This window comes from Xenopus tropicalis, chromosome 1 (genome assembly GCF_000004195.4).
Source record: "Xenopus tropicalis strain Nigerian chromosome 1, UCB_Xtro_10.0, whole genome shotgun sequence".
NCBI lineage: Eukaryota > Metazoa > Chordata > Amphibia > Anura > Pipidae > Xenopus > Xenopus tropicalis.
In genome coordinates this window covers 31874260-31898285 of record NC_030677.2, presented here as the reverse complement: position 1 = coordinate 31898285, position 24026 = coordinate 31874260, and the positions used below count along the sequence as shown (strand labels likewise).

Sequence of the window (24026 nt, the reverse complement as noted above, 5' to 3'; positions counted from 1 at the left end):
CACTTAAAGATTTAAAAAGCATTTCTAGGATTCAATTTTTCCTTAATAGATACTAATACTGTTGCTTAATTATCATTCATTCAGATTTCTAACCCTCTAGTGGATGAGATTTATCACCAGATTGATTCTTACTACGAAAGATGTGCCAGTGTTCAAGACATTGTGCGTTCGTACAGCAGTATTGTGGGGAAGGAAAATCAACTACAGACACAAAGTAAGTGCATTAAATGTACAAAAACTCATCTTAATTTGCTTGGTTAGCAGGAAATCTTCACAGGCTACTTCAAATCGCCTGCTGTTTCAAATCGCACACAGACCCTTTTCTGAGCGACTTGAGTAAACAAGAGGGGGGGTTAACTGTTGAGTGTACCATGGGTAGCAGATCGCCTGGAGCTCAACACGCATGAAATCTCTTCGTGGGTATTGTCGTGGCGACTTGTCGCCAAAGCGCCAGGGGAAAAAACGCAGGCGACAAATCTCCTCGTGTGCCAGAGCCCTTAGTCTTGTGTTTGCAAACATTGGCCTGCTCAAAGATAAACATTTGGCCAAGCTTCAGTTTTTAGCAGACAGCTACAGGACTTCTTGCAGTATGTTGCACCATTCATTCTCCCTCTCATATCATCTATATTGAAACCTCTGCATAACACTAGGGGGCAGATTTACTAAAACTCTAACTTTTCCCATTTTTTTCAATTAAAGAATAAAATAAACTCATTTCCACAAAAGTCTTATATTTAGCAAAAAATCTGAAATGCAAAAGCACATGCGGGAAAAGTCGCCGAAAAATTCCGACTGTTAGTATATGGCCCGCTAGGCCTGTATGGGAAGCACAAAAGAATTAAAAAACAAAGTAATTACTTAGTAATACTTGAGTAATCCTTAGTAAGAATTACTTAATAGCATGTCAAAGCACATTTGGCCTTTGCAAAAAATTATAAGTATGACCCGGTTCTCCTGTGGGAGATGGTTTTGTTGAGGAAAAGTATTTGAAGAAAGTTCACAAATCTAACAAATCTAACTACTCACACCTCAAAAACCCTGTAAAGTGTGGTGGTGATACAGGTATGGGAATTGTTATCCTGAATGTTTGGGACCAGGGGTTTTCCAAATAAGGGATCTTTCCATAATTTGGATCTTTGTACCTTAAATCTACTAAAAAAATAATTTAAATGCCAAAGAAGCCCATTAGGATTGTTTTGCCCCCAGTAAGGATAAATTATATCTCAGTTAGAATCGAGTACAAGGTACTTTTTTATTATTACAAAGAAAAAGAAAAAACCTTTTAAAAATGGAGTATATGGAAGTTCTATCCAGAACTTTCTGGATAATGGGTTTTTGGATAAAGGATACCATATCTGTACTATCATACTGTGGGTTTTCTTTTAAAGAGCAGGAGCTGGTCTAGAAAGAAAGATGCATGGGGTAAACTTTTATTTTATTTTTATCTTTAACATAAAACAATGCATTATTGACTCTGGGGTTTTGATCTCACGCAGATAAATCACACAACTACTACTTGGGCTTGCATTTACAATATGGAAGACGGCCTTGCTGCGAGACACTTCCGTGGCACCAAGAGAAAAAGGAGAAATACAGTCATTTGTTCAGCCTACTGCAGTCTGTAGACTGGACCTCATTAGGTAAATATATGATCTCATTTTTTTCTCCATATTTGGCTTAGGCACAGTACACACAGGCATTTTTAATTGTATTTGACATGCGGCTAGAAATTTGATGCAGCACTTTGTTTTCAGGGTAAAGCCTTTATGTTTTACTGTATATACAGGTATGGGATCCCTTATCCGGAAACCCGATATCCAGAAAGCTCCGAATTACAGAAAGCCTGTCTCCCATAGACTCCATTTTAATCAAATAATTCAGATTTTTAAAATTGATTTCCTTTTTCTCTATAAAAATAAAACAGTGCTTTGTATTTGATCCAAACTAAGTTATAATTAATCCTTACAGGATGCAAAATAATCCTATTGAGTTTGATTAATGTTTTATTGATTTTTTAATAGACTTAAGGTATGAAGATCCAAATTATGGAAAGACCCCTTATCCGGAATACCCTTGGTCCCGAGCATTCTGGATAACGGGTCCTATACCTGTATATATATATATATATATATATATATATAGTATAAAAAAGACCAGCAACTCCGGGATTTCTTGTGAAAAATCAAAACATATATTCAAAGTAGCATAAAGCCGACGTAACGTTTCGGTCCCCATCGGGACCTTTCTCAAACATTACGTTTGACACAGAAGAACATGTATACATAAAAGAAAAAAGAAATCTTGTGCTTTTTTGATAGAGGACACTTTTGTTTGTGGCTGTAGTTACATAGACCTTTCTGATAAATCTTACTTAGTTTTTACCTTTCCTTCTCCTTTAAGTAACAGTAGGTGGGTGCATGTTGCACAGTTCTGCTACATCATCACGTACATCCATGTACCTCAAGTACAATCATGTGCCAAGGGTTATTTTATGTATTATAATACCACCTTGTTAATATAGTGGGTTCAAGAGACAAGGACCCAGCTGTGGCATTACAGAAGCCCATATCAAGAGGCAAATGATAGATGAACACTTTATTAGTTATTCTTAGTTATATATCTATTATTTCTGCTATGGGAGCTTTCCTACTGAACCTTTGTATGGCTTCTTTGTTCACATTCCAATAACACATGGTTTTAGTGGTTGAGCAATGGTCAATATGGCCTTTTCTGATTTGACAGGACAGACTGTTGGAGGTAAGCAGATAAGACTGCTGGAAATACATACTGTATACTATGAAGGTACCTGTTTTGCCTAAATTTTTTTTTTTAATTTTTATGCAATTTTCTTTAGATTCATCAAATGATCTGCTCATTAGATTTGGAAATATAATATATGACAGTATTATAGAGAAACTAACAGGTGGTCTGGAACATCTTGGTGCTGCTGTGCCCTCACTGATTGAAGCAAGTTGCTCTGGATACCACAAAGCATCTTACCTCCTGGCAGTTATGTATGAAACTGGCTTACATGTGCCTGTTGATAAAGTGCAGGTAATATTCTCTTTATAGGAGCAATGAAGCAATTTCCAAAATATGTTATATTTCTAAAGAAGTGTGTGTGCAAAGTGAAGTTGATCCTTTCATGCAGCGTTATAGAGTAACGGACAGGGCTACACGCAGGACTTTGTTGCACTGATTTTAGCACTGCAGTAATTTGCAAAATAAATAAAATAAATATGCTGTTTAGATCTAAAAAGGCAAGAAATGTTATATATGTTATATACTGAACTTACTGTAAAAGTTCAGAGACTTAGCTGAAACCTAGCATGTGTTACAAATAAAATAAATAATAGAGCTCAGTAAATATAAACCGCTGTGCTGAGTAGAACTGTCACTGACCAGTCAGCAATGTGTGAAAGCCATGGCAGAATACTTACAGGAAGCCTAAACCACAGTAATAGCTATTTTAACAAAACTAACAATAATAGTATATGATGTCCTTATGAAATTGATCCTACTGTAGGAGAGCTACATTCTATAAAGTGCTTCTCTCACTTTTTATAGGGGCTCTTATACAGTCTGGTTGGAGCGCAAGGGGATGACAGGCTCGCTTTGCTGAAACTTGGCTATAAGCATTTCCAAGGGATTGATGGCTACCCTCTGGATTTGGACATCTCGTGCTCTTATTACATTAATATTGCAAAGAAAACCCCAAAAGATCGAAGTAAAAAACATGAAGAACAGGTAAAAAATATATTTATGTTTCATTATTCTCACCAGACAGAAAATCATAAATGACAATGGCCAAGCACTGTGTCCATGGAACTGAAAACTTGATTGCAGATTTTGCAGGTTTATAAATTACAGTAGGAGCTACGACCACTACTGAATCAACTTGTCGATATTACTAAATGGTACGTCAACAGTACTGAGCAACACTTAATTATTAATATGAATAAAACCAGCTTTTTATAAATAATGGCATTAATCATCAGGTCACACGCTGATTCTTATTTTGATTCATATTCATGCTTTATAGATAAGACTATCTAAAAAGTATGTATGTATGTATATCTTTATTTATAAAGCGCTACTTATGTACGCAGCGATGTACAGTAGAATACATTATTACAAACAGGGGATTATCAAGATAATAATAGATAAATACAAAGTACAACAATAAATACAGATAGATTCAAGATAAATACAGTTGCAATAAGTTAAGAGTCAAAGACACAAGAGAATGGAGGTCCCTGCCCCATAGAGCTTACAATCTATATGAAATGTAATGGGTAATATTATTTAGTATTATTTATTATTTAGTGTCCTATGCAATAGAATTGCAGTAGAATGTTTTGGGAGGCATCCAGAGCATGAAATCTCTCTCTCTCTAAACATTTTGTTCAGGTCACCTTGCTTTTTTAATATTTTCTTAGATTAATTATTAAAGTTTTACCCAATATATCTAGAAACAGGTATGGGTGCCGTTATCCGGAAACCTGTTATCCAGAAAGCTCTGAATTACGAAAAGGCCATCTCCTATAGACCACATTTTAATCAAATATTTAAAAATGATTCCTTTTTTTCTCTGTAATAAAAAACAGCACCTTGTTCTTGATCCCAACTAAGATATAATTAATCCTTATTTAAGGCAAATCAATCATATTGGGTTTACTTAATAGTTAAATAATTTCTTAGTATACTTAAGGTATGGAGTTCCAAATTACATAAAGGTCCCTTATCGGGAAAACCCCATTCCCCAAGCATTTTGGATAGCAGGACCCATACCCGTACTAATAGCAAATGCTTAAGTTCACAATACACCCCGAAGGTCAGTAATAATGAACATTGAATATACGTTGCCTGTTACCTGCTATGCTAAGTACAAAGAAAAACAAGATGAGCTCACATACTTTCTATTCCAGTTGTCTGTTAATACAGTGTACCTGTAGGACATATGGCTCTGAGTCTGCATCTGGTTCCCTCCCTTGGTAAACAGGTTTAGCATCCGGGAATTCTTGTAGAACTCACTGTGATCTGAAAAGGAAGAGGCACCCAAAAAGACAACAAACACTTCTATAAAATAAACACAATGAATATTCTAAAGACTGCAAGCGTGAAACATGCTTTCTTCTTGCAGGCCTTTGCAGAAGCCATTAGGCTTACGGATGATATGATGCTCAAAGAACAAACCAGAGAAAATGATGATTTATTTTTGTGGCTTAAACAGAATGCTGAAAGAGGTGATCCACATGCCCAGGTAACTAAGCAGCACTACACTATGGCTATTGTTCAAATGTTGGAAGATTCTGGGACGTAAGCGTCATTAACAGCTAGGGAGCCAGAGGCCACATATGCTTGATATCATTTCCATGCATTTGTTAAATAGAGACCATCTACTTGTATGTTAATGTAAAAGTTCCCTAAACAAGAGCGGAACGTAAGAATTAATTATTGATAAATTCTCTGTGTGGTTAATATTGTAAAACCCCTTTTATTCCTGTAGCACAGACTGGCACAGATGTATTTCTGGGGACAGCAAGGTGTGACCAAAAATATCAAAGCAGCATTGGAATGGTACAGGAGAGGAGCACTAGAAAGTGAAGACCCCATAATAATGTATGACTATGCTGTCATACTTTTCAAGGTAACAGTACTTATATGCACATTTGTATTTATTCATTTAAAGTGGAAGTTTACATTTAGGTTAACGTTTTGTATGTTATAGAATAGCCAGTTCCTAACAGCTTTTTATTACTTATCTTTCTATTCAGGCCATCTCCTATTCATATATTTCAATCTTTTATTCAAACCACTGCCTGGTTGCTAGGGTAATTTAGAACCTAGCAACCAGAAAGGTGATGAAATTCCAAACTGAAGAGTTGAACAAAAAGCTAAATAATTCAGAAACAACAAATAATAAAAAGAAGACCATTTTTAAATTGTCTCAGAATATCACTCTCTACATCATGCTAAAAGTTAGAAAACTCCTTAAGTAAACAATATGTAGAATGGCAGCTACACTAGGGGGCACATTTACTAACCCATGAACGGGCCGAATGCGTCCGATTGCGTTTTTTTCGTAATGATCGGTATTTTGCGATTTTTTCGGAAATTATCGCGACTTTTTCGTTACCAATACGATTTTTGCGAAAAAACGCAAGTTTTTCGTAGCCATTCCGAAAGTTGCGCAAAATCTGGCGATTTTTTTGTAGCGTTAAAACTTGCGCGAAAAGTCGCGATTTTTTCGTAGAGTTAAAACTTGCGCGAAACGTGGCGCCTTTTAAGTTTTAACGCTACGAAAAAGGCGTGACTTTTCGCGCAAGTTTCAACGCTATGAAAAATTCGCCAGATTTTGCGCAACTTTCGGAATGGCTACGAAAAACTCGCGTTTTTTCGCGCAAGTCGTAATGGCTACGAAAAACTCGCGTTTTTTCGCGCAAATCGTATTGGTAACGAAAAAGTTGCGATAATTTCCAAAAAGTCGTAAAGACGCCGAAAAAATCGCAAAAAATACGAAAAAGTCTCATATTGTTCGTTTTCCAATCGGAATTTTTCCAATTCGGATTCGAATTCGTGTCTTAGTAAATCAGCCCCTAAGCTTGATTTAGTGTTTCAGAAGTGATCTGATGTAACATCCACTTTTCTGTGCATTTCATTATATTCCAATATATTCCACTTCTTCCTTATTTAAGTGCCATTAGAGAAATAGGATATTATCAAGTAGGCTGCCATCTTATTGATATTATCTGATATTACGATTATTAATATTAACCACTACTTTTCTAATTCAGGGTGAGGTTATACGAAAAGACATGAAGCTTGCACTCAAATTAATGAAGAAAGCTGCAGAGAAGGTAAGCAAGAGAATGGTTAATATGATGCAGTGTAAATATTTAGCATTGGATTCAGGAAAACCAATTAAGTCTTCTGATTCCACCTTTTGCACATTGATTTCTTAAACAGGCACATATTTAAGGAGTAGTAAAGAGAGAAGGCAGAGAAACAACAGAATAGGCAAGGATATGAATAGTAAAAAAGATAATGCATTAGAACAGAAAAAAACAAAGTATAGTGATACTGCCAGGAGAGGCTGTAGCCTTATCAGCCAACCACATGGGCCATAGGAACATAAGCTTCCCATTGACAGTACTGACATTTTCTGCACTGGCAGCTCTAGCTGTCAGTGTAGTTCTCTGGAGATGTTCTAAATGCACACAAGGCATGAAGGGAGTTCAAAGGAGATGACAAGCTGCAGCACTCTCTTCTTATTGCTGCACCAGCAGTGTAAAATGTACAGATGTAGCCTAGTTCCTTAACCATTTTGTTGCATTATGTCTCTTCCAGTTAACACAGGGTAGAAATCTTTGCACTCTAGCACCATCTAGAGGCAGGATTTAACACTCAAAAACTGGTGTCTGGACATAGTGAGACAAAATGTGAAAACTTGCTGGTTGCATTTGCTGTGCTTATTGCTTGTGTACGAGTGTTTATCCTGGGATTTGAAGATTTTAAAGAAACAATTGAAAGACACAGACCTGGTTGATGTGGAATGTTGACTCAGCTTTACAGAAATGCTAACACTCTACATTGGATCTCTGCAACCTTTTTGCTTTGATTAATAGGCCATTAATAAGGCCATTTTCCAAGAGAGGAATTTATTGGCAAAGTGAAAGAGGGCTTCAAACGGAGGCTTTGGCGATACCATAGTGTGGGATCCTTAGATCAGGGTTGGTCAGACTTCAAGGGTGGGGTCTTTTGGAAAGGATCGACATCTGGATGTAAAGTAATGATAGGGAATAAACTAGAATCTAATTTACTCTAATTATTCAGACTAAGCCCCAGTTTTACCACCTGGAGGCAGAAAAATCGAAACTTTACCTGCAGAAGAAGGAATCTTAGTTACACTAGAAAAAGCAGAGTCAGAATTGTTAATTCATTGTTCTGATTCCAGTGATAAGCAATACACATACATCTGGAACTGGTGCAGATCAGCTGAGTTCTGTGACTTTGGTCTGTCTGTGACTTCAGTGGCACATCTAGCGCAAGGCATAGAGCTCAGAGCTCCTTTTGTATGCAGCAAAATATGCATAACTTTTTGCTTTCCATTCTGGCAGTGCAAAGAGTTGTGTCTGTAAGTGGCATGAACAACTTGGTGGTGGTGAAATGCATTTGTGGAACAAAAACATGATGCATTGCACCTGTTTCTCTCACTAGTCTCTCATAACTAAGTTCCAATAAAATGAGACGTTTAATATGATACTCTGAAGGGTGCGCATTCACCAGACCATTTATCTGTATTGGACATTTGAATTTTCCCCTTGCTGCGGGCTCAGGGCTGCAGCACCAATATCTCCCTGTGAGTACAGAATGTTTAGTTGTGATTTTAAGGGATGGACCCAAGCCACAACTCTAATTTGGTATGCACTGCTAAACTATTATTTACCTGCAGCAGCCATTTAAATAGTGTGAGTGTTTCTGTATAATTTTAGATATTTAATGGCAGATTTTTACACAAAAATGTAAGCATTTTTCTATATGTTTAAATATTTTCTGCTCACAGGGAAAGCATGAGGCCCTGAATGGCTTGGGATGGTATTACCACCATTTCCAAAACGATTTTGTCAACGCTGCCAAGTATTGGAAGAGAGCATATGACATGGGAAATCCAGATTCTGCATATAATCTTGGAGTCCTGTATTTAAATGGAGTATTCCCAGGGGAGCCAGGAGTTAACGAGGTAAGGAGAAAGATGGATATGGGGAATGAACCCCATGCCACTTTCTTGTTGGAAGGAGAGGGTAATGATAAAATCCAAGTTTGTTCTCTGCTGTATTGTAATAAAGGTCCTTTCTATGACTGCACCCAAAGAAAATTACATTCATATTTCAGTCAGTTTGATTTGGTCTTCATTTTGACTCTACATGAAAGGCACATAAAAGTCAGTCCAAGGAAACAGTATTAAAAGGACATGTTCCTGGGGTTTAATTGCAGTAGTAAGCCTAGTTTTCAAGCATGAATTCTAAAATAAATCCTAAACTGACTAGAAGGAGTCGCTAGTGTGAATAAACCCATAGACTTAGCCGTGATAGATAGATAGATAGATAGTGAAGATGATGATAGTTAGATATTGTTCCATAATTTCTGTTTATATTTTAGCAGGTGAACACTATACTAATCTATATGTTTTCTTTACAGACACGGGCTTTTGAGTACATCTTCAGCGCCTCAGAAGGAGGCCATATTGATAGCATCATCTATTTAGTCCAATATTTAGTGACGGGAAGTTTGAAGAGTGTCCCAAGGAATCCAAAAGCAGCAATTATGTAATTGACCTTTAAGTTAACATCAGGTTAAAATGTGTATTTGTATATGTACCTTTGCTTGATGGGCAAGCCTCATCTAAAATGGTAACACATTAGCATTGGCTTTATCTGTGCATTTCTCTGCGGGTGGTGTACGACTGACTATGGTTGGCTGTTGATGTAAAGTAACCACTATTGCTGGCAGACTGAGAGAGAGAATATTGGGGAACCTCTTTATAAATTGAAGGTAAATCAAGTCAATGAGAGTCAAAATAGGCCCTGGGCTTTCAAGTCTAAGGCATCTTACAGCAGCCCCTCTGGAATTTGCCAGAACCTACAGATTGCTAGTCCTGCCCTTGAAGGTTCATTTTTTGACTTGTTTATATTATTGATTATTAATATAAACCTCTCCTTACTTACCAGAAGACTCTGTATGGGTAAGGTTCCTACATTTGTAGGATTTAAGATGTGCAGAATGTGTCTATTATAAGCACCCTACACAGTACATAGGAAGAATTTGTCTAGTACACTAAATAATAGGAAGTCCCTAGGGTTCCCAAAACACTGAATATAAAGAGATACATAGGGATGCAAGGGTATGAGAGACATAAACAGACAATTTAATATGGATCGTTGATACCAGGAGATACACTAATGGGCTGAATGTGCTGGGCAGCTGGGTTTCAATCATACAAAAAGAGAGGGGGATTGATCAATGCACATTCCCTGGTCCCCTGTTTCATAAGTAAATTATCTATGCTAGTGCATGTATTGACAAAAAACAGAGGTTTTTAGTTACAAAATTATGATCATAAGATTGGTAAGCCACCATACCACGTCAAGGTAAACCCCGTATGGCGGTCCTATCTATTTACCTCTGGTCATATTTTTCAAAGGCTGGCACTCCCTTGCACTGTAGCCATTCTTGACCTGGGGGCTGATTTGAGTCAGAGAGCTTAGTCACCCCCATGCCTTCAGCTTTTATAGAGAGAGATTGCCAGGACCACAGCTTGGTTTCAATATATGTGAATTATGTAAGTGAGTAACCATTTTCAGTTTGTTTAATAGATCTTCCTGGTAGGATTCTTATAAAGAACAAATATTCATGTCTGCTCTGTGTTTGTTTAGTGTCTTTTTCTGGATTTGTACAGCTGCATTTTTAAAGGAGACATATTGGATAAATGGAAAAAAACCCTAATTTTGTAGGCAATTATAAATAATATATGGTGCTGGTTTCACTTTGGGCTAAAAATTTATCCTATCTGCAAAAATGGCCCCTTTATTGGAGATCCTTATTGATCAGTTCTCTGTCCGTGTTTCTAATGAAGGGTGGGCGTGTCCTAACAGTCCCTGCCAGAAGCACAGCAGGAGGGGAAGAGCCAATCACAGCCTTGCACTCACACAAGCACAGACATGCTTCAGTTCCCTATCAGGTCAGCCTAGCTGCTGACTGGTTCCTATCCTACAATGCAGTGTACTGAGAGCTGCCGGCCCCCCTGCACATCCAGAGAACTCAGCCAGCAGGAAGTGGAACAGAGGGGTGGGACTAGTGGGGTTTTGGTGGAATTTCTCAATAAATCAGTCCGAAACACAACTTAACTTAACTTTTTTAAGCACAGTCCTTCTATATTTAGAGGAGTATAATTCACTAGTACATTCTTAATTTTTATATGATATGTCTCCTTTAAGGGCTAATAACCACAATTGTTGACATGAGTTTGGTCAGTTGGACTTACGTAGAAACATTGCATAAACAAAAAGGAAACCATGTAACTTGTGTAAACCATTTCCCCGCCCCCTTAGGCTCATTTTTGGGTATATGTAGTACTGTACGTTTGAATGTTAGATGTATTCTTTTTTATATAAGGGCAGAGTAGCAATTTGCCATGTAAATATGTTTGCCCACATACTGGGTTTCTAGTTTGAAAGAGATGATTTTACATAAATGGAAATAGTGTGACTTGCTTTCAGAAATTACATATTTAGTTGTTGTTGGCTAACGTAACTTTTATTCTCTAATACTGTAGATGGGCAAAGTCAGTGGCGGAGCAAAATGGACATATTGGGCATGTCATAAGGAGAGCTCTGAATGCATATCTGGACAGGTCTTTGTAAGTATCACAGCCATGGAACACATCAGTTGTTCTCCTTCAAGTGCCCCAGCTCGCTAATGCGCATGTGTGTGATGTAGTATTGATGAACATCTCCCCCAGTCCTATGTCACGCTGGGGAACTCGCTCATTATGACCTTAGTGTTTGTGAATATGATGGGGACCTTAGATTGCTAGCTCCACTGAGGAAGCGACTCATGTGAGTAGGGCTAATATTACTTATGAAAATTTTATATAGTCTATATCTTATATGCTAAAAATCTGTTCATAAAATAGTATTCCAATTTTAAAATCTGACTGTGGTGGAGCAGTTCATTTAAAAAATTAGGTATCTGATATACCTGATAAGTTATTATTTCCATTCATGACCAGTAGTGGGTGTGATTGCTCCATAAGAATACCCTAGCAGATGCTGGGCTGCTCTGATTGAAACACACCACTGCGCTGTACAATAAAGAACTAATGTAATAAGATAGCACATTTATCTCTGAGATTAAGCAAAGGAATTTTGCTAATAATCACTTATCCTCCTTATTGTTCTTCTCTTTACATGCACATTTTTACTTTACACTTTCATAAATACTCTCTGCTTTTGTCTAATAAATTTACTTCTAATCTCCTGCTTCTTTTGCATAGCCTATACACGTTCATGCATTACATTTAGGCTATCTTTAATTTCAAGGCTTTAGCATATTACAGTAACCTTCCCTAACTAGAACCTTCCCATGGGAGAGTCCAATCTTGCAGAGCTGGATATTACAAATGGGCATTTTGCTGTTCATTGCTTCCCAACAGACATGAATCAGTTCTAAACTACATCCTGACTGCTGAGGCTGGCGTGGAAGTTTCACAGACTAACATGGCTTATCTTTGTGAGGAACATCCTGTAAGTATCTTGCAGTCTATTTCCATATTTTGTCATGAGTTTAATTTCCCATTAATAAAACCATTTTCTTGTTTGTTATATTTTCAGGAGTTCATTCCTTCATATCTAATGGATATCTGTATTCTGAGATACTACAACCTTTCAGTATATCAAAACAATCCTCCTTCTGTTGGTACGTACTGTCATCATGCTGCGAAATAAAAAGCTGTTTAGCAATAATCACATCTACAGCCTAAAGAAGGACAATATTGTCAATGTTGTATTGTAAGTGAAAGTCATTAAAGGAGAAGGAAAGGCTCTCAAGCTGCAGGCATACCTTCAGTTCTCTCAATAGTGCCCTTAAGTCTCCCCATATTTCTCCCGTTCAGATGATCAGAAGCCAAACAGGAAGAAAAAACGCTGAGCTGTCTAAAGAAATTTCCCACAATGCCTCACTTCTGCACAGTCACCCAGACCAGTGTACATGCTCAGTTAGTAAGACTATGAGGAAGCTTCCTGCTGATTGGCTCAGATCCACATTCCTAAGGGGGGGAGGGAGTTCTTAGCATTCTTGAGGGAGGGGGGAGCAGGAGAGGGGAGAAAGAGAAAGCTGCGTGTCTGTGGCACATGAATTACAGACACAAGAAATCTTTTCACAGAGAAGTCAGTGCAGCGTTTCTGTGAGTGCTTATGGCTGTATTTACATAGACCTTTCTGATAAAGCTTACTTAGTTTTTACCTTTCCTTCTCCTTTAAGGGCCTCTCAGCCCTCAGAAAGCTGCACATTATTCTTTCCCTTTATACCCATCCCTGAGCACTCAGTGATTGCCTCTGCAGTTCAGCCCATTGGGTGCTCCTGCCCAGTCTCCAGCTTCTTGCACCCACTGCACCCCCACCCTGAGAAACCACATGCGCTACAGCTTTGAACTGCACATACATCTATTCATTTACTAAACATGGGGGGGGGTTTCATCCAGAGTTGCACTTAATGTCACACGAAGTACAGGCTTGGCTTCTCTTTGTCTGTATTTTCTCCATGTACACCATATTGCAGCAAGTAATTGGGCTCATTTATTTACACTGGGCAAGTTTGCCCATGAGCATTAACCCATAGCAACCAGTTAGTGATTGGCTTTTTATAGCCAGCTGCACGTAAAACAATAAATGCAATGGTTTGATTGGTTGCCATAGGTTATTGCCCATGGTAAAATTTGCCCAGTGTTGATAAATGACCCCCAATGTATTTTATTTGCAGCAATCTCTAGGTAGGCAAGGCATTAGCAGGACATGTATTGTCCACAATAGTGCAGATTTTATGGGTGACAAATCTCATCATATACAAATCTCAAATCTCAACTGGTCTTCATTTTTTCTTTTTTATAGTTTTTGCTTTATTTGCCTTCTTCTTCCACATCTTTCCAGCTTTCAAATGGGGGTCACTGACCCCAGTATCTGAAAAACTTGCTTTGTGCAGCTACAATCTTATTGTTACTGTTATATGATTACTTACCTTTCTATTCAGGCCCTCTCCTATTCATATTCCAGTCTTTCATTCATATCAATGTCTTGTTGCTAGGATAATTTGCACCTTAGGAACCAGATAGCTGCCAAATTTCTAAATTTGAGAGCTCTACTACATAAAGAGCTAAATAACTAAAAAACCTAATTTAAAGATGACCATCTTCAAGCCAGTCTTTAATGCTTCATGAGTAGAATCACTGGAATTGATTGAATTGTATTGAATATTTGACCATTCTTTTTGTTTCTAGCTTTACTGAAACTGGGTGACCTGTATTATTATGGTGGCAAAAACCAAGCCAGAGATCTGGATATGTCTCTGATGCTGTACACACAGGCAGCATTACAGGGTGATTCCCAGGTAAGGAGTAAGCTGCAGTACTATGTATGCCACTTTTGCTATCAGATCTGCTTATGTCAAAATGATAAATATTAGGAAATTTATAGTACATTTAGCTTGGGATTTTTGATAAAAGGCAGTCAAACTTGGCATGTTTAATAGTGAGCACTGGTACACATCAATATAAATCCTCTATAAAACCGTATGTGCTTTTTGTTTTCAAGGGATTTTATAATTTGGCCCAGCTTGTTCAAGAAGGCGTTTCCATACCAGATCACTTATTACAGCATCTGAAAATAGACAGATTTATGTACAATACCAGTGACTCACTCACATTAAAGCTTTATGAAAGGTAAGAAACCCCTCTGTAGGGACATCTCTGTTCTTATTTAATTGTACATGGTATAGTGATAAATTGCCTCAATGACTAATTTTTACCAAACATGGGGCTCCAGAGCATAAGTTTATGAGAATAGAAGGTGGATTTCTAGCATTCAGCAAATTAATTAATCTGCAAATTAGTAAGACTTTTAAACACCGCAGATAAAGTTCCATATCTAGAATTTCACTATTGCTTGATTTCTTAATATTTCCATTACACTAATACAAAGTAAATAATTAAAAAAAAAAAGTTTATAGTCCTTTTAATCTCAGATGAAGATAGTACATGACCCTGGGTGAAGTATTTTGTTTCGGAGTTTCCAGCTCAATGTAAGAGAAAGCTGCTTATCTGGCTCCAATCTTTGCATAAGGAAAGGTTTCTTTACAATAAGCATTACTAAAGCATTTCCTTACTATATGGGCAGTTGGGTTATCTGTATGTTTAAATAAACTCTTTAGCAGGAAGTTTGCAGTTATAATTACCAAAAATATTTTTTTGTCTTATAAAAAGAGTAATGCCTCTTTCTGGTCAGGATTTTGTACCAACCTTATTCGCAGCTGGTCCAATCGGTTCATGTGTTTCCAATATGCAAAGGGCTATGTAACACTTGTTTCTGTGGCTTCATAGATACAAACCAATCTCCACCAATCATTAATGTCCATTGTGTTAGCCCAGCAAATGAATGGAGTCATGTTATTTGTTGGTCAGTGTAATCATCACCAAATGCTGGATTAATGCAGAATACAACGCTACCTCTTGTGGGAATTTAGGGGTTATGTAATAAAATGCACTAAATTTGTCCAGGTGCAGTAACCAATGGCAACCCAATCAGCAAGTAAAATGTACTGGTCACCTATAAAAACAAACATCTTATTGGTTGCTAGTGGTTACTGCTACTGGGCAAACTTAGTGCCTTATTTTACATATGGGGGATAGATTTTCTAAGTAGGAAACCCATCATCCAGAAAGGTCTGAATTACAGGAAGCCCATTTCCAATAGATTAAATTTTAATCAATTAATTCATATTTTTAAAAATTATTTACTTTATCTCTGTAATAAAACAGTACCTTGTACTTGATCCTGACTAAGATATAATTAATCCTCATTGGTGGGAGAACAATCCTATTGACTTTTTTTTAATGTTTAAATGATTTTTTAGAAGACTTAAGGTATAGGGATCCAAATTATGGAAAAACCCATTCTGGATAACAGGTCCCATACATGTTCTACTTAACACTCAGTCTAATCTTTGAGATGGCATGCTGCCATCCTACACTTTTACTATGATGTAGCAGACTGTCAGGATATTCAGTAGTCGTGGTACTATTTGTGAGACCAGGGTTTCATTTGGCAGACATTATACTGCTTAAGCATCATAGCCACAGTTTTTTGCTTTTGTGGCCTTGTTGTCCACCTACTGAGTTAACTATAGGCCATGCCAATTTTGGTCCCCCGACAGCACATAAATAACAAAGTGACCAGTAGTTTGTATTAATTAATTATTAATCTTGCAATTAAATAAAATGTAATTTTCTATATTATTTGCTGCATGTTACAGGTGTCAGAGTCACTGCAGTGAAGAATCTCTAAGCCCTTGCTCTTTTATGCTGATTTATTTTCATATACGTGCGGCGTGGCATTCCATCCTGTGCCCATCTCTGGTACGTGTATTATGGACCTTAGCTCCATTAGTACCTATACCTATGATGTTTCACTGAGTTTCATTATAACAAAGCCCTTCTCAACTCTCATTAGATCTATGGACTGGGATCCCTCTTACTGGCAGTTGTAGTTGGTGGTGCATTCCTGCGAGCTCGCTTAGTACGAGGTAAGAGATGTATATCTATTAATCGTATTTATAAGAGTCAGTAACCATTCCATAGCTACTGGCTTTCTCTTAGTAACATGGCTCATATAACTGTGGCTCATTTCCTTTGCACAGGGAAACCATCTTAGTGGTCTTCTGGCCTATTCATTACATGAAATGCAATAGGGGTGATCATCTGTTTGTGTCTTAGATAGTCTTAGCACTATATTAGGACCACATAGCTTTGGTTTACGCCAACGAATTCCCCGAAAATATGTTGACTTTGAAGGCAATATTTCTAAAATTCAGTGTACTAAACCAATTTAAAAAACTGATAATTCAGTGGCTCTTCGTTTCCGTTATGACATGACTCTCAGGGGCCTCTAAGCAAGGTAAGAAGCTTGCGGGGGTGGCAAATAACACCAAAGAGTAGACAGCACCTATAGGGGTGCCAGACCTGGGCGAAATTTCATCAGTGGGCCCTCCACTGCCCCAAGAAATCTGTGATAGAATAACCATCAAGCGTGTGAAGTTCAGTTAAAAGAACCATACTGTAGAGCTTTTCTAGGTTGATTAAAATGAGGGTTCCGCCATGTCTGCAGGATGTTTTTGCCAAAAGCTAGTGGACCACCTATCCTGGTGGGCCCTGGGCAAATGCCCCTTTAGCCCATTTATTAAAACAGCCCTGGGTACAGGGGTGGAACTACCAGGCGTGTGGGGGGTGCAGTTGCACCTGGGCCTGCACTCTTATGGGCCCTTCGGATGCTAACGCCAATGCAAATCTGTGGCGGAATCTGCATCCAGAGGGGGAGCAGTCTGACAATGAAGTGATTCCCATATAAGTCAACGGAGATACTTTTAGCTTAATGTGGTCATAATGTGCAGGGCCATATTAATTGAATTATTCATATATAAAATCCTTTGATTCTGGGGACCTGTAAAATGAATTGGCTTGAATTTATTTACAACTTCAATTCACTCAAGTTCTACTACTTCCTCCACATATATAAATTGTTGCCTAGCAATAAAGCACAGCAATATTCTGCAGAAAAAACAAGGATGAGTATGCAAACTGACAGGGCAAAGTGTGAGCTGCAGCCCTGATCATTTATCTTCAGTGGGAACTATGATACTGCCAGGAAAAAAGGAAATTGTACAAAGTACAATTGGCTTCAGTGCAGAATAGATGTTTATAAAGTCCATGAAATAAGAGTTTCCGTGCTTCCACTTGGAAAATATTAGGGTCTATTGTCATTGTTGGGTCATAGGGCAGCTGTACAGCCTCCAAGTCGCATCTGCAAAGTTCTATGTTCTCCACCTGCAAAGCCCAACTCCACTTAAGGTGGCCATACACGCTAGGTGGCGAGGTCACCCAGTGAGCGGATCTTCTCCCGATATCCCCACCTACGGGTGGCCAAACAATCGAATTACACTGACGGGTATAGGCGACGGGTATAGGTCCAGGGACCACATTAACGAGCCAATATGGTCCCCGTTCCGACTAAATTTTTAAAACGGCCCGATCAATATCTGTCGGCAGGCCCGCCATTAGTGCCCATACACAGGCCGATAAGCTGCGGAGTCGGTCTAAGGGACTGATACGGGCAGCTAGAATCGTCCCGTGTATGGCCACCTTTAGTCAGTTGTATAGTACTGGCAGCACAACAGTTACTGGCCAAATTCTGCAACCAAAGGCCAATCAATTTCTTTCACTTCAAATCTAAAATGGACTGGATATTTGTTAATGAAAAATGAACCAGTATCACGTTAGACAAACACACCTGATGTAAGAAAGTATGGCAACCCTGGATTGCTTACAGCTATGGAAGGACACTTTCTCACAGGTTACTCAGTGGAGAGAGACCTTCCCTTTTTTTAATTTACCTTTTGCATTATTGTAATTATCCTTAATGCACTGTTTTATATTTCTAAATCATTTGATGTACACTTATTGTGTAACATGTGACATTTCTCAAAAAAAGAAAAACCTGATAAATATTTATAGAAACAGAAAAATATGAATGCCAATGGAAATGCTGATTAGTATAGACCCATCTGGAAATGTAAATTTATTAGTGTAGTTCCCCTTTAAAGATGTCCCTTAAAATGATATCATCCTCTCTTTAAACCCTACAGCTCTCCTTATTTGAGGAGCTGAAATCTAATAAGCTTTTTATCTAAAGGCCACCACCTGAGCATGAATAGTAATGAACATTTTTCAATGGAGTTAGTGGTTAAATATTTGCCCCTATGTGTGTGCTCATATGTCAGCTCAGGCATATTTGCTGTGATATCAGAGTCACCTAAAGTAAATGATTGTGAAACAGGTCAGTCACCTGGCAAGCAGTGTTTTTTGGGAAGGTAGGGGGTGGCTCACAAGCAAGGTGCTCCGGGGGTGCCTCATTAGAGACGGACAAACTTAACATTCAAGGGCAAAATGCTCTCAAAAACATGTGACTTTTTATGACTTTCCTCCAAAGTTGAAGAAATCTTTAGACCCCCATTGTCTGTATCTCAGCAGTGTTGCATTTTCCCTTTATTTCCCAGGTTATTGTTTCGCCTTTTCCTTTTGCTCCTAAAGAGATTTTAGGGTCATGTGCAAGGTATCGAACTCTATTTACCTTACAAAAAAGGCAGCTAGTACCTCTGTGTACTAAATTTTGCCTTCCGTAATGATATATTTTTGAAATTTCAGGACAGGGGACATCCAATTATGACAGGTGGGATTAACTAATTGGACTTAATTTAACCTTTGTGAGGCACTTATTGTTAAATGCACATTAAGGGGGAGATTTGTTAACGTTCGAGTTTGATTTTCTTTTCATAATTCAAGTTTTTTTTACTTGAATTATGTTTCAAAAATGTAAATGTCTAGTATTAATGCAAATACCCCAAAACTTGAATGTTAAAATTCCCCATCTAAAAGCTTGGGAGTTTCTAAAGACAATGGGAGCTATCCAAGGCAAAGTCAAGCCATATTTTCAAACTCAAAAAATTCAAGGTATTCAAGGTTTTTATTCAAAAAACTCAAAAATTGACAAACAAGCCTATAAATTTCTGCTGATATTAGGAATCACTGTATTACTGTTGCAGATGCTGATCGTGTGCCCAGAAGACAGCAAGTCGCCCATAATGTGCCTTCTCCAGCAGCCGATGCCAATAACTTACCGGGCACAGAACAAACAGAATCTTCTGCCAGGAACGTCTCGAGCAACTCAGAGGCAGAAGCCTTAGCATTTCAGCAAGCAAGCATACCCTTCATCATAAGGAACATAAAGGAGGCTCTCAGAAACTACAGAGATATTTTGGCAACTATGGCGGCACTGGGTATCTGCATCTACTGTGTTACACATGCAGTGTAGTGTGTATGAGCACAGGTCGCCTTTTGACACGAAGGACATGTTTACATGAAGAATTCTCTCTTCATTATGTTATATTACGGGAAGCTAAAGCATTTTGGCAGGCATATTGCTCTGTATAAATGATACATTTAAATAAACTAAGATATATCATGTAATAAATTATATTTGATCGACTTGCAAATGGTGTTTGATAAGAATCTTTGTGATTAACAATAATCTATACAAGGCTCTTAGAAAGATTTCTGAAAAGCAAAAGCTTAAAACCACGCATATCTACATTTGCCTTCAAGAACAATCTGACATGTCCCCCATGCTGCTAGAGGAGACTGTACTACTAAAAACCCCAGTGTAAAAGTCTAGGGAAAGTTCTTCCTCATACAAGAAAAGCTGTATTTCATCCCTGAATTAGATTCAGAAGTCAAAACCAAAAAAGACAATATAAACAGCCAGACAGGTATTGCTTTCCACAGAAATTACATTTACAAATCATTTTACAACCATAGCTAATTTTGAATTTATATGCATTGGTTCCTTAGAATTACACTGTGTAGTTTATAGACTATATAAGTTCTAGTCACATCTGTGCTTGCATAGAGAAGCAATGTCTAAGACCCATTCTTGTCACAAATAAAGCAGCAGTCCCGTTGTGCTTTATGACTAAGATTCTAGCTGTCTTTATGACAGAGGATTAAACCCACAGTAAGAACCTGTCTGAGACCCACAGTTTAGTTTAATACAGGATTTGGAATCCTTATGGCAGTGGCACACCTGAACATGAATGTTTAATACCTCAGCAGACAGGCAACAAAACAACTAAATATCTCTTTATTTCTCCCTATTCCTATTATTGCCATTTTGTCACTTGCCCAATGAGCAATTAAAGAAAAATCATACCCTCAGACTGAAAACTTTACCACCAGATAGTTTATATCATATTAAATGGCCTATTCTCTTATCTTACCAAATGGGAATATATAAATCAGTAAATATTGCCCCTTTACATCCTTTCCCTTGAGCCGCCATTTAGTGATGGGCTGTATGCTCCCTCAGAGATCAGCTGACAGGAAATAATGCAGCTCTAACTGTAACAGGAAGTAGTGTGGGAGCAAAAAACCTCTGTCCATTCATTGGCTGATGTGGCCTAGCATGTATGTGTGCCTTGGCTTGTTTGTGTGCACTGTAATTTGTATGAACCCAGGGGGCACCATACAGCTGTACAGTGTACAATAAGATTCTAGGCAATTCTGTGCTTTCTACTGCGTGGGGAAAGCTCATTTATATTTAAAAGGGTTGTTCACCTTTGAGTTAACTTTTAGTATGATGTAGAAAGTAACATTCTGAGACAGTTTGCAATTGGTCTTCATTTTTTATCATTTGTAGTATTTTAGTTATTTTTAGTTATCTTCAGCAGCTCTGCAATTTGGAGTTTTAGCAGTTATGTGGTTGCTAGGGTCCAAGTTACCTTAGCAACCACAGAGTGGTTTGGATGAGAGACTGCTCTATGAATAGGAGAGGGACTGAATAGAAAAGAAAGTTACAAAAAGTAACAATTACAATAAAACTGTAGCTTCACATGGCAATAGATTTTTGGCTGCTGGGGTCAGTGACCCCCATTTGAAAACTGAAAAGGCAAATTATTCAAAAATTAGAACAAATAAATAACGAAGACCAAATGAAAAGTTGCTTACAATAGGTCATTCTATAACATAGTAAAAGTTAGCTTAAAGTTCAACCACCCCTTTAAGCACAATATTCCCCCCCCTGTTAAAAATGAGGACTGTACAAAATCCTAATGGCCAACATCAGCACCCAACCTCACTACTTAGCGAGACAGAATGAAAGCAAATCCCAACAACGCCATCTAGTGGAAACATTCCCAGATGATTAGCGACTACTGTAGCAGCAAAGGGAAAGCCAACTTCGTGTTAATGACAGACTGGAATGTTAGCCAGGAGGATATCTGGATAATACAGCACAGGTACAAGGCTGTTCTGGGTCACAGTACACACACAGCCAACTATGACAGGGTTATCTCAGGATTTAACGTCTTTTATGTTTACGCCATTCGACTTCATAAAAATTCATATGTATAATAATGTCATTTGTGCAAATTGCCGGTTATAATCTGAAGGCTCAGGTGATGTCTGCCCCCAATGAACTGTCCCAGTGAAATTGAACTTTGAATCTTTATTGTAAAGCAGGTTATACATGATACATATACACGTAGGTGTGCAGAGAAGCCAGCAATGGAGGCAATGTGCACTGGAAGACATATTTATCACAATTAAAAGAAAAATGATTGTACCATGCCCATCATCCCCCATCTATTACTTTGAATTACATATATGTGCTTTTATTTACTGCTTTTATTGATACAGGTATGGGACCTGTTATCCAGAATGCTCAAAATCTGCGGTTTTCTGGATAAGGGGTATCATTTGGATCTTCACACTTTAAAGGTGAACTCCACCCAACACAACTTAAGCTTTTTGAAAAGTAAACATAATTTCAAGCAACTTTGCAATATACATCAATAAAAAATATGCAGCCTATTGGTGATGTTTAATGTAATAATATGGTTTGGAACAGTTCCCTAAACCCCGCCCCCTGATCCCCTGCTGATCTGGCTGACTACTTTGAGACTCAAATAAAATGTAACAGTAGTCGACTGTCCTCAGTAAATATCTTTGCACAGTTTGGAATATAATGACAATAATGAATATAATAATAAAAAAGTGAATAATTGCACCTACATGCTGTATAAACATAAAAGGCAATAAACATGAACAGAGATGTCACTAGTTTGAATTAAAATATCGAAAAGTGGACTTAAACTATATCAAAGGTCCTGATGGACTTGCCAGGAGGAGCCAACCATTAAGAGCATTTCATTAACACAGTTTATTATGAGCTCTATTGTTGCAACAGCCAGAGACACTGCCCTGTGCTATTGGTTTATATCAATTACAATTTATATGCGTCTTCCCTACGTGAATGGACAGACCTGCGTCTTTTACTTCCACACTTTTTCCTGTTACATTTAGAACCTGCATTATTGCCTGTCATGTGATAGTGAGGTGATCAGTGATCAGCTACAAAATGGTGTCTTAAACTAAGGGGGGATTTACTAAAACAATTTTTTTCGGATTTTTATATTTAAAAAAACCACAAATAAACTAATTTCCACAAACAGGAAAAAGTTGCGAAACTGCAACTTTTTATACCTGTCACATGATAACTGCAACCTTTTTTGAATTACCACACAAAAGTCAGAGTAAAAAACACCTAAAAACGTTGAAAACCTAGAAAACCAAGTAAATAGATATCTTCCAACTGTTAAAGAGACATCTGCCATTGACTTCTATATGATCTTGTTGGGTTTTAGCTGGCGTATTTTCGGAATTGTCACGGTTTTGTCGCATGATAAATCTTGGAAAAGTTGCATCTTTATCACAACGAATTCGGGTTTTCAGAGACAAAAGGCCTGACCCCGATAAAAATCTCACTTCAGTAAATACCCCCTTAATATGTATAAGAATGAATATTTATTTACATGTAAATACCAATTTGATAGGATTCTTTGCTATGTCACATATCAGGATATAAATGACTGTTGGTTACATTTTCATTCAGAATATATAGCTCTTCTTTAAAAGATGTCCTAAAATGATAAGTGTTCTGGTTATATTCATATGCTGGACTAAGCAGTAAATGCACTCAGTAAGTGTTGATCCCAAACGTTTTATTGTCTAAACAGTGAAAACAACTCCTCCCTCACATAAAGATATCCCCTTTATGCAGTGATTCATAATTGCTCAAGAAATAATGACACCACTAACAGGCACTGCTGCCAAGAACTTGTAGTGATATTTTAGAACAACAAGGAGGCTTCTATATAAGCACCAGGTTAGTAATAACATGTTATATAAGGGCACGGCCACAGGGGCTACCGGAATTAAATACATCTAAAGATTCAAACCTTTAACAATGTAAAACTACCAGCAAGTCCCCCAGTTGCACTTTGTATCTTACCCTTGGCCTAAAATGGTAACCTGTATGTATGTATAACTTTATTTATAAAGCGCCACAAGGATACAATCTTACAATATACAAAATTAAACACGGGGGACAAGTGTTATAATAAATACAATAAATACGTATAAATACAGAGGGAATAAGTGCCATGTGGTATGAGACACAGTAGGAAGGAGGTCCCTGCCCCGTAGAGCTTACAGTCTGCCTGAATATGCCTAGTTAGCAAAGAATCTATTGACCACTTATAGTGCTATAATCCTTTATCCACAATATGTTTTGCAGTAACAGGCCAGAAAA

General features: G+C 37.8%; 1 protein-coding gene across 1 annotated transcript in view; it reads left to right on the top strand.

Annotated features, from left to right (window-relative positions):
* The window catches only part of sel1l3 (sel-1 suppressor of lin-12-like 3), a 31013-nt gene extending 11138 nt beyond the window's left edge, over window positions 1–19875 (top strand). The window contains exons 8-24 of the mRNA XM_002939102.4: window positions 85–214; window positions 1497–1640; window positions 2855–3054; window positions 3568–3747; window positions 5144–5263; window positions 5510–5650; window positions 6798–6860; window positions 8567–8743; window positions 9202–9329; window positions 11336–11419; window positions 12215–12305; window positions 12393–12477; window positions 14054–14163; window positions 14367–14494; window positions 16084–16186; window positions 16281–16353; window positions 19426–19875. Coding sequence (XP_002939148.3) covers window positions 85–214; window positions 1497–1640; window positions 2855–3054; window positions 3568–3747; window positions 5144–5263; window positions 5510–5650; window positions 6798–6860; window positions 8567–8743; window positions 9202–9329; window positions 11336–11419; window positions 12215–12305; window positions 12393–12477; window positions 14054–14163; window positions 14367–14494; window positions 16084–16186; window positions 16281–16353; window positions 19426–19694 — 2226 coding nt within the window. The 3' untranslated portion in view covers window positions 19695–19875. The remainder of the gene's footprint in view (window positions 1–84; window positions 215–1496; window positions 1641–2854; window positions 3055–3567; window positions 3748–5143; window positions 5264–5509; window positions 5651–6797; window positions 6861–8566; window positions 8744–9201; window positions 9330–11335; window positions 11420–12214; window positions 12306–12392; window positions 12478–14053; window positions 14164–14366; window positions 14495–16083; window positions 16187–16280; window positions 16354–19425) is intronic.
* Window positions 19876–24026: the final 4151 nt, after the last annotated feature.